General features: G+C 49.0%; 1 protein-coding gene across 1 annotated transcript; it reads right to left on the bottom strand.

Moving 5' to 3' along the window:
* Nucleotides 1-6,109: 6,109 nt before the first annotated feature.
* LOC123124461 (SKP1-like protein 1) lies at nt 6,110-7,517 on the bottom strand. The gene is made up of 2 exons (XM_044545075.1): nt 7,034-7,517; nt 6,110-6,405 (listed from the first exon to the last, which is right to left on the bottom strand). The coding sequence occupies exons 1-2, from the start codon at nt 7,298-7,300 to the stop codon at nt 6,232-6,234; spliced, it is 441 nt and encodes a 146-aa protein (XP_044401010.1). The 5' UTR covers nt 7,301-7,517; the 3' UTR covers nt 6,110-6,231.
* Between the last annotated feature and the right edge of the window lie 2,951 nt (nt 7,518-10,468).

Genomic DNA, 10,468 nt, shown 5'->3' with positions numbered 1-10,468 from the left:
TGCGGCTGGATTGCCCTGATTGGCGTTAACCGGACGATCCGTGCGGTTGAAGGTGACCGGCCCTAGTTTATATTGTGGGACGACTAGTTTCGTTGAGTCGCCATCCCTAAGGGTGCATATCTGGTCCGAGTTGGTAAGTTGGGTGGTATTTACCACGTTCACCGATTGAATATGCGGGGGAAATTTCTTTTGCCCTCCTGTGTTCGGTGATCTGGGCTCTTCGTCGCTATCGTCGCTTTGAGACCCCCCTTCATCTTTGGCGCCTGCCCTGCCGGCTTGTTTGAAGACCCAGCATTCTCTGTTGGTATGGGTGGCTGGCGTTTCTGGGGTGCCATGAATTTGGCATTGGCGATCGAGTATGCGGTCCAGACTGGATGGACCCGGATTTTTATTTTTGGGTGGCCCTTTCCGCTGACCGGACTTTGAGCTCCTGAACCCGGCATTAACTGCCGTATTTTCGGCGTTTTCACCATATTTGCGGCGCTTGTGTTTGTTGCGTCGTGGTTTGCCGTTGCTATCCCTGGCTTCTGATATGCCAGGCTTGCTTGCTGTATTGGTACTACGAGCCAACCAGCTATCTTCGCCCGCGCAAAAGCGGGTCATAAGTGTCGTGAGGGCTGCCATGGATTTTGGCTTCTCTTGGCCGAGGTGCCGGGCGAGCCATTCGTCACGGATATTATGCTTAAATGCCGCTAAGGCCTCTGCATCCGGACAGTCGACTATTTGGTTCTTCTTGGTTAGGAACCGGGTCCAGAATTTCCTGGCCGATTCCCCTGGCTGCTGAGTTATATGACTTAAATCGTCAGCGTCCGGCGGTCGCACATAAGTGCCCTGGAAATTGTCCAGGAATGCCTCTGCCAGGCTCTCCCAACTTCCGATGGAGTTTGCCGGCAAGCTATTGAGCCAATGCCGAGCCGGCCCTTTGAGTTTTAGCGGGAGATACTTGATGGCATGTAGGTCATCCCCGCGGGCCATGTGAATGTGGAGGAAGAAGTCTTCTATCCATACCGCGGGGTCTGTAGTACCATCATATGATTCAATGTTTACGGGTTTAAACCCTTCTGGGAATTCGTGATCCATTACTTCATCAGTGAAGCATAGGGGGTGTGCGGCGCCTCTGTGCCGGGCTATATCACGACGCAGTTCATACGAGTCTTGTCTGCCGTGTTCGGCTCGGCCGGATTTGCTTTTAGTGTATCCGGCGTGACGATCATCGTCACGTGTTGGTGCGCGCCCCGTGATCCGTAGATCGATCTTGCATGTTTTGCCTTGTTTTCCAATACGTCTTGCAGGTCCTGCGTGTTTCCCCGGGCCTTGGTATTTTTGTTTGAGTGGCGGCGGGGTGCGAGTTGGACTTCGGGTTGATATGCCTCTCTGTCTCGGCCACGAGGTGGCCGATCTGCCGCATCATACGCTGGTGGTGTATGTTTTAATGCTTCCTCCTCGAGTCGAGGTAGCAACCCGCGCTTTGGGTAACTCTTGGTTGGGTGCTCGAGTTCGTATTCCTCGGCTGCCAGGACTTCAGTCCATCTATCCGCTAGCAGGTCTTGATCAGCTCGAAGCTGTTGTTGCTTTTTCTTCAGGCTGTTTGCTGTGGCTATAAGCCGGTGCTTGAAGCGTTCCTGCTCGACGGGATCCTCAGGCACGACAAATTCTTCGTCGCCGAGGCTCACTTCGTCTTCGGAGAGAGGCATGTAATTGTCATCCTCTGATTCTCCGTTTGCTGCCTGTTCCGGAGGGCTAGCTTGTTCATCCTCCCGCTCGAGGTCTGGCTGGAGGGGATTATCGTCGTCTTCGGCACTATCCGGAGCGTTATTGTCTCTTGTGCCGGTATCGCTGCTTTTGCTATGGCGAGACTTAGAGCGGCGCCGCTGACGTCGGTGCTTGGGTTGCTTCTTGGAGGGATTATCCTCCGTTGTCTTGTCGCCATCCCCTTCTTTGGGGTGTCCACCATGTATATGTCATACGATGAGGTGGCCTTCCAGCGCCCTGTGGGCGGTGGTTCTTGTTCGTCTCCTGCATCGTCGTCCATACCGTCGATGTCTTCGGAGCCGAAGTCGAGCATGTCGGTTAAATCGTCGACAGTGGCTACTAAGTGGGTGGTGGGTGGGTCGCGAATTTCTTCGTCGTCCGCATCCCATTCTAGCCGGACATAGTTCGGCCAAGGGTCTCCTGACAGGGAGAGAGACCTTAATGAATTTAGCACATCGCCAAAAGGCGAGTGCTGAAAGATATCCGCGGAGGTAAACTCCATGATCGACGCCCAATCAGGTTCGATGGGCACGGACACAAGCGGCTCGGAGTCCGTGGCCGGGGACGAATCCAACGGTTTGGCAACACGGGTCTCGTAGGAGGTGAAGTCAGTATTCGGCGCTATCGCCACTGAGTGTGCGGCCTCCGTGGCGGGGTCCATCCACCCGTCACAGATGGCGCAATTTGTTCCGGATTGAGGGCCGGAGTAGTTGCAGGTGTGATCTCCCGAACACAGTCCGATGGCAGAGCTAAATCATGCTCGTCGTGATTGTGCGGCGCACCTGACATGGGCTCGAATCCGTCGAAGATCAAGTCTCCGCGGATGTCGGCAGTATAGTTCAAGTTTCCAAACCTGACCTGATGGCCAGGGGCGTAGCTATCGATCTTCTCCAGATGGCCAAGCGAGTTAGCCCGCAGTACGAAGCCGCCGAACACGAAGATCTGTCCGGGGAGGAAAACCTCACCCTGGATCGCATCATTGCCATCGAGTTGTCCGATGATCGAAGGAGCCATCAAGCCTTGTGGTGATGGCACAGTGGAACTCTCAATGAAAGCACCAATGTCGGTGTCAAAACCGGCGGATCTCGGGTAGGGGGTCCCGAACTGTGCGTCTAAGGCGGATGGTAACAGGAGGCGGGGGACACAATGTTTACCCAGGTTCGGGCCCTCTCGATGGAGGTAATACCCTACTTCCTGCTTGATTGATCTTGATGATATGAGTATTACAAGAGTTGATCTACCACGAGATCGTAGAGGCTAAACCCTAGAAGCTAGCCTATGGTATGATTGTTGTTGTCCTACGGACTAAACCCTCCGGTTTATATAGACACCGGAGGGGGCTAGGGTTACACAGAGTCAGTTACAAGGGAGGAGATCTACATATCCGTATCGCCAAGCTTGCCTTCCACGCCAAGGAGAGTCCCATCCGGACACGGGACGAAGTCTTCAATCTTGTATCTTCATAGTCCAACAGTCCGGCCGAAGGATATAGTCCGGCTGTCCGAGGACCCCCTAATCCAGGACTCCCTCACCATCCTCGGCGAGGTCCACTCTGGTCGGGAACTGAGCTGCCCAACCTCGGAGTTGCGTAGGAGGCCCACGCCCAAGCCCACGCTGGTTAACAGCATTGGAACTGGCCAAGTTAACCGCCGTTGTCGCCCCCATCTCCGCTCCTACATCTCGGGCGTGCGTTGCCTCGTCACATGGGAATCGGCTCTATGAACTACTAGGCACCATGTCGGGGCCCTTCGCAGGCTGCAACGACTACGAGGTCGTACCGTCCATGTCAATCGTCGGCCTCACCTCCACCGGCGACCCCACGGCCAAGCCACAGACTCCGATGAGGAGTAGGATGTGGGAGACGGATGTGACCACGTCCGGCAAAGAGTAGATCGTGGAACACGAACATGTCCACAACTAATGAAGAGTAGACTAGGGTCAATTAACTTTTGCTATGTAAAAAAGATGCTAAATATTAATAAAAATGTTGTGTCCACTTTTATTTGGTGCACCGGGTTGGCTGAAAAATGCCAGACCTACAGAGGTTTTACATGCATTTTACAGATGTTTTCTAACTATAACCACTCCCCCCTTGGAATCTCAGGGGTAGGCCCCTTCCTCCCCCTAATTCCAATCATAAACCTCCACATTTGCATGTTCCCATCCCGTAACCCCCCTTAGAGCAACTCTAACCGATCCCCTATAACCGGTTAGAGGAGTAAAATTTCCCGGTTTGCTCCTCTAACAGCACCTAGCCGAACTCGTATAACCCTTAGCGAAGAACAAATTATACTCTTCGGCACCATGGACTCCTAAAATTACTCGGCCTCCACCCAGTCGAGTAAAACTGCATACTATTTTGCACGCCCGCGCCATCCTCAGCGTGCGTTGCGTCGTTGGCGGGGGCTACCCACCACCTCCCTTCACCCTCGCCGCCCTTATGCCCTAGTCCGAGGCTAAAAGTGCAACTAATCCCCGGGTGGTTTTGGTAATTATAACAATATATACTTCATTGAACTAATGCCTATTCAAAGATTATTTCAGGAAAGTTCAATGTAGGTATGGCAAGGACATGTGAATGTGGACCCCTCAAAATGCAAAGGACATATATTGGCAAAAGCTCCAAGACTCTACATTTTTGGTTAAGTGATCCAAGATCACATTGAGTCCATACGAAAGCCAATACTATTAAAAAGGGATGAGGTTTTGATAATGGGTCATTTCCGCAAGTGCTTAAAGATATTGCTCCAAAACCCTCAACCACACCCTCACAATCCAATCTGCCAAAAACCCTAAAGTTATTCTCGGTCCCACCAAAACACATACATCCGGACCCACCGAGATACATCAGACAAAGCCACTGCCTGAACCCTAGAAACTCGGTCTCATAGAGATGGGATTCGGTCCCACCAAAGTGCACCGGAAAACTTTCTGCAGTCCATCGACATCATTTTGAAATTACTGAGTGAAACCGATCGAAACTACCGAAGCGCTGATAGTGCTTAGGTCATCTCAAATAGGTCACACCGAGTAGATTCATCCGATCTCACCAAAGCATTTGAAGTTCAAACCTTTTACACTAATCAATTCCTCCGAGTTTTTGACTCGGTTCCACCAAGTTGTGCATAAAGGTGTGTAACGGCTAGATCTTTGGTGATGGCTATATATACCCCACCAACACCACCTACTCTCATAGAGAGCAACGAGTACGAAGCCACCACTTCCCATGTCCATTTTCTGAGAGAGAACCATCTACACTTGTGTTGAGATCAAGGGATTCCACTCCAACCATTTGATCCTTGATTTCTATACCCCTCAAGTTTCTTTCCACTCCAATCGTTCTCCCACCACTATGCCAAATCTGTGAGAGAGTGATTGAGTGTTGAGGAGACTATCTTTTGAAGCACAAGAGCAAGGAGTTCATCCTCAACTAGAACAACTATTATCTTTTTGAGAGTGGTGTCTCCTAGATTGGTTAGATATCACTTGCGAGCCTCCAAAGCTTCTGGAGTTGAGCCAAGGAGTTTGTAAGGGCAAGGAGATCACCTACTTCGCGAAGTTCTACCCCGATTGAGGCTAGTTCTTCGTGGGCGTAAACCATGATGGAATAGATAAGGTAGCTTCTTCATGGACTCTTTGTGGGTGGAGCCCTACATGGACTCGTGCAGCCATTACCCTTCGTGGGTTGAAATCTCCATCAACGTGGATGTACGGTAGCACCACCTATTGGAGCCACACCAAAAATCTCTGTATCTTCATTGCGTTTGATATCTTTGATCCCCTCCTTTATGTTCATATGCAAAGTCTTTAGTTTTCGCTGCCTACTATCTAGACTTGCATGTGTAGGGTGTTGCTTGACTTGTGAGAATCGCTAAAACTTGCCAAGAACTAAAATAGGGAAAAGGCCTGGTTTTTATTTGGTCAAGTAGTCCAATCACCCCTCTAGACCTACTTATGCTCCTACAAGTTGTATGAGAGCTCTGGCCTCCATTGCATTGGTTTAGCCCTTGGGCCTGGTTGGCATTGAAGTCGGTCTATCGTCTGGTTTCCCAGGAGATGAGCCACACACAGTACATTGTACCATCAATAACTTCTTATAAGAATTATATGGGTATGTTACCATGTCAAATGGTTTATGCAACATCGTGTCATCTACCTTGAAGATAAAACATAAAGCATATTGTCTTGTTAAACAACTAAATTATGATTTCGGATTGGCTGGAGAGAAAATGTTACTTGACATGAGTGCTTTAGATGAATGTCGGAATTAATCTTATGAAAATACTAAGATGTTTGACAAGTGTTGGCCACTGACCACAATACTTTTTTTTGCTCACGCAAGCATAAACACTGAAGATGTTCACTAACACCACCTCATAGACTCCAGTACAATTACAACCAATTAAAACATAAAGAGTGCAGCTAAAAGGTTGACATGACGAATACTAAGCATTCATTCAACAACACCTAGATGCTCCTCTACTGAAATGCCCACTGGTTCTCCCTGCGGATCTTCTCCTCCTCCTCTGGCAAGTAGTCGTTCTGGATCTTGAAGAAATTACGAATCTCCTCCGGAGGTTTTCCGCTAATCATGTCTGCAGTAGTCTGGCAAGTCAGGTCCAACAACCCCTTGATGTTGAGGTAACTTGCTGCCTGAGAGGCGGCAGAAAGAACCATAGGGTGTCAGAGAGAAGCAATAATCTATAATGACAATAGAACATGGATAATTAGTTTGATTGTCTTGCATTAAGATGTGTTACAAGCTAATAAAACACAAAGCAACACGTGAAGTGACCTATCGTGTGAGAGAGAAGCATTAATATATGTAGCATAATCATAAAACACAAAACAACACATGAAGTGACCTATCATCTGATGTTTCCGCATGTTAATCACATACAATTTGCTGGCACAATGATAGTGCATCTGGTAAGTTCACACTGATCATAATAAAGCTTCCTAGGTTACGCATAACAATGACATACACATATTAGTGAAACATATCAGATCACAAGATGATACCCTAACCTATTTACTAGGATTTTGTATGGCCTACCAATGTATACATCGCTAATAAATCATAATCATGTATAATCTAAACCTAATCTAGTCCAATCGAATCGAACCAAATCTACCTTGATGGTTGTACGAGGAGTCGATCCAATCTAATATAAATCGTAGCAAGACGGGCACGCCCAATCTAGATTTGAGTGCCAGAAGGGGAACATCAAGAAAAAGTAGATCTAGAAAAACTAAATGGTCGAACCAAAGGATATCATACCTTGATGAGGTCAAAGTGGGTGTCAGGGTCGACGTTGATGAATTCTGCGTCCCAGATCTTGAGGTCCCCGGCTAGGGCGGCGGGAGCCATGGTGTCGGATGCAGCAACACCTGTGGATCCACTAGAGACATCGACTGTCTTGGCCATGACATGTTTGTTGCAGTACTCGATGACCTTGGAGAGGGCCTTGGAGTTGATGTTGGGGATCGGGATGCCTTTGTTGGCGCAGTCATCCTCGATCATGTGGCGGATGGTCTGCGACTCCATGGCGGATGGTCTGCGACTCCATGGCGACTGCCTCCTCCACCTCGAACTCCTCGCCGTCGGCCGACTTGAGCATGATCATCTTCTTTCACCTGCCTCTGCGGTCACCATCACTGCTGGATCCGGGCTAAGGTGGGGGCAGATGAATTGGGGATCGGGGAAACCCTAGAAACGCGGCGGCGGCAATGGCGGCAGAGGAGAGGAAAAGATGGGAGATTTGGTTGCTGCGGGGTGGGCTGGGCTAGGGTCCGTGGGAATTTATTTATTGAGTCGGGGCAACATGTGAATGGACACCTATCTATCGTACATCACAAGGAAATGAAGTCAAGTATTACCAAAACCAAATCGAACCAAATTTGGACGGGATTTGTTTTATGAGATCCGTAGGAGCAGGGGTCCGAGTACATATTCGACCGTCCGATCTATATGTAGTGCATGCAAGGCCAGTGGTGGCACTTTTACAAAAGGACTTCCGCCACTCCGCTCTTTGCTTTTGCACAAAACCCCTTTGTCTCCCCCGTGCAACCCCATCCCTCACCCAACCTCCTCCAGCCGGCCATGGATCCCGATTTAGCATGGTGGGCACCACACCACCGTGCGCCCCCAACGCCACACATGCCTCCTCTTTGTCGCGGCCGCCCACCACCACCACAACCCCCTTCTTCTGCCATCTCCTCTATGCCCCTCCCCGTCTCCTCCAACGCCGACCTTCGCAAGTATGTGACCAACGTTGTAGTTCCTCGATGCATCACGAATGTCCTCCTCTGTTCCAGCAGCCCCACCACCCACCATCACCACCACCTCCCCTTCCTCCTCCTCGGCAGTGGTAGCGGCTAGGCGGAACCCTAGAAGGGTGAGGAAGGGGAAACATGGTGGTGGTGGAAGATAGGAAAGATGGATGCTTTTAGTGTTGTAAGGTGGGTTCGGCTTCTAGGGTCCGAGTTGGGATATTTAATGGGGGAGGGTCGAGCAATGCCTGGTAGGATAGAGTGTCGTACCTCACAAGGAAGCGACCCAAATTTGGACCATATAGATGGATTAAACATTGATCAATGTTAAATCATGGGACATCATTGTATTGTGGTTTCCTAATTTGGCTTCTGCCTGAGCACTAAAGTTTGTCATAGACACTTAAATTTAAGTTTCTATATAGGAGAAGATTATACTTATGATAAGAAGTGCTCATTGCAGATAACCTAGACAGGTTAACTATCTGATTCAAAGAAGAAATGCGGAGGTAGTTGGTCTCCATCTACCATCAAATATTATGCAATAGTATTCAATGCTTTGGTGGATTGGGGGTCAGGGAAAACCCTAGTGCGATAGCGGTGGCGGTGGAAGAGAGGAAAGATGGGCGCTTTGGTGCAAGGTGGTCTGGGTTGGGGGTTCTGGGGCATTTATTCATTGAGGTAGGGCAATGTGTGGATTGATAACTACCATATTTCTGTCTCCCAATGAGAAGGAAACCGAACCAAATTTAGACGGAATTTGTTACAACCGGAGAGGGAGCATCGGTGTGGACAAACCTCCAATTCTTGGGGTGACGACATCACAGGGTGAGCACCTACCACAGTCGCGCAGTAGTCGTCTCGACCCGTCCTTGGGGGGCTCATCGTCGTTCGCGGCTGCCACTGTGACCTCATGGAGGTCGAACATGAACCTCTGAAAGCACAAGTGCTCCCTGGGTGATTTTGGTAATTAATGTCAACATATCTCTTGTTGGACCAATACTTTCACCTAGTATATTTTAGATGAGTTCAACAGTGGAGTGGCCTGGACAAGAGGATGTGGAACCCCTTCAAGATGCTAAGGACAGAAGATTGGCAAAAGCTCAGAAGCTCAAGACTCTTCATTTTCATTTTAGTGATCCAAGATCACATTGAGTCCATAGGAAAGCCAATACTATTAAAAGGGGACGAGGTGTTGCTTAATGTCTTGCTTGCTCAAAGTGCTTAGTGATATGCTCCAAAGCCCTCAACCACTTTCTCATATCCACATATGTCCCAAACCTAAAGTCAAACTCGGCCCCACCGATTTGATCTATCTGGCGCCACCGAGTTCATTTGACATAGCCACTGCCAGAAACCCTAATCATTTCGGTCTCACCGATGGGATCTCGGTCTCACCAAGATGGGCTTGCAAACTCTCTGTTGCCTGTTGCAACTATTTCGGTCCCATCGAGATACGCAATCGGTCCCACCGAGTTTGCTTGACCAACTCTCTGTTTTGCTTATTACCAAAATCGGTCTCACCGAGTTTGTGTAATCGGTCAAACCGAGTTAAGGTTTTACCCTAACCCTAGCACATCGGTCCCACCGAGTTGATCATATCGGTCCCACCAAAAATCCTAACGTTCACATTTTGAACTGAATCGGTCTGACCGAGTTTCATGATTCGGTCCCACCGAGTTTGGTGAATTGTGTGTAACGGCTAGATTTTGTGTGGAGGCTATATATACCCCTCCACCCACTCTTCATTCATGGAGAAACCCATCAGAACGTGCCTACACTTCTAGCATACATTTTCTGAAAGAGAACCACCTACTCATGTGCTGAGACCAAGATATTCCAATCCAACCACAAGAATCTTGATCTCTAGCCTTCCCCAAGTTGCTTTCCACTCAAATCATCTTTCCACCAAATCCAAATCTGTGAGAGAGAGTTGAGTGTTGGGGAGACTATCATTTGAAGCACAAGAGCAAGGAGTTCATCATCAACACACCATCTATTACCTTTTGGATAGTGGTGTCTCCTAGATTGGTTAGGTGTCACTTGGGAGCCTCCGTCAAGATTGTGGAGTTGAACCAAGGAGTTTGTACAGGCAAGGAGATCGCCTACTTCGTGAAGATCTACCCTAGTGAGGCAAGTCCTTCGTGGGCGATGGCCATGGTGGGATAGACAAGGTTGCTTTTTCGTGGACCCTTCGTGGGTGAAGCCCTCCGTGGAATCGCGCAACCGTTACCCTTCGTGGGTTGAAGTCTCCATCAACGTGGATGTACGATAGCACCACCTATCAAAACCATGCCAAAAATCTGCGTGTCTCCAATTGCGTTTGCACACTCCAATCCCATCCCTTTAATTTCTTGCAATTTGCATGCTTTACTTTCCGCCTGCTCATATACTCTTGCCATGCTTGCTTGAAATGTATTGTGAATGTTTAAACTTGTGCTAA

The sequence above is a fragment of the Triticum aestivum genome, chromosome 5D (assembly GCF_018294505.1).
Source record: "Triticum aestivum cultivar Chinese Spring chromosome 5D, IWGSC CS RefSeq v2.1, whole genome shotgun sequence".
In the NCBI taxonomy this organism is placed as follows: domain Eukaryota; kingdom Viridiplantae; phylum Streptophyta; class Magnoliopsida; order Poales; family Poaceae; genus Triticum; species Triticum aestivum.
The sequence above is the reverse complement of the archived record's forward strand: the minus strand, read 5'-3'. Positions and strand labels throughout refer to the sequence as shown.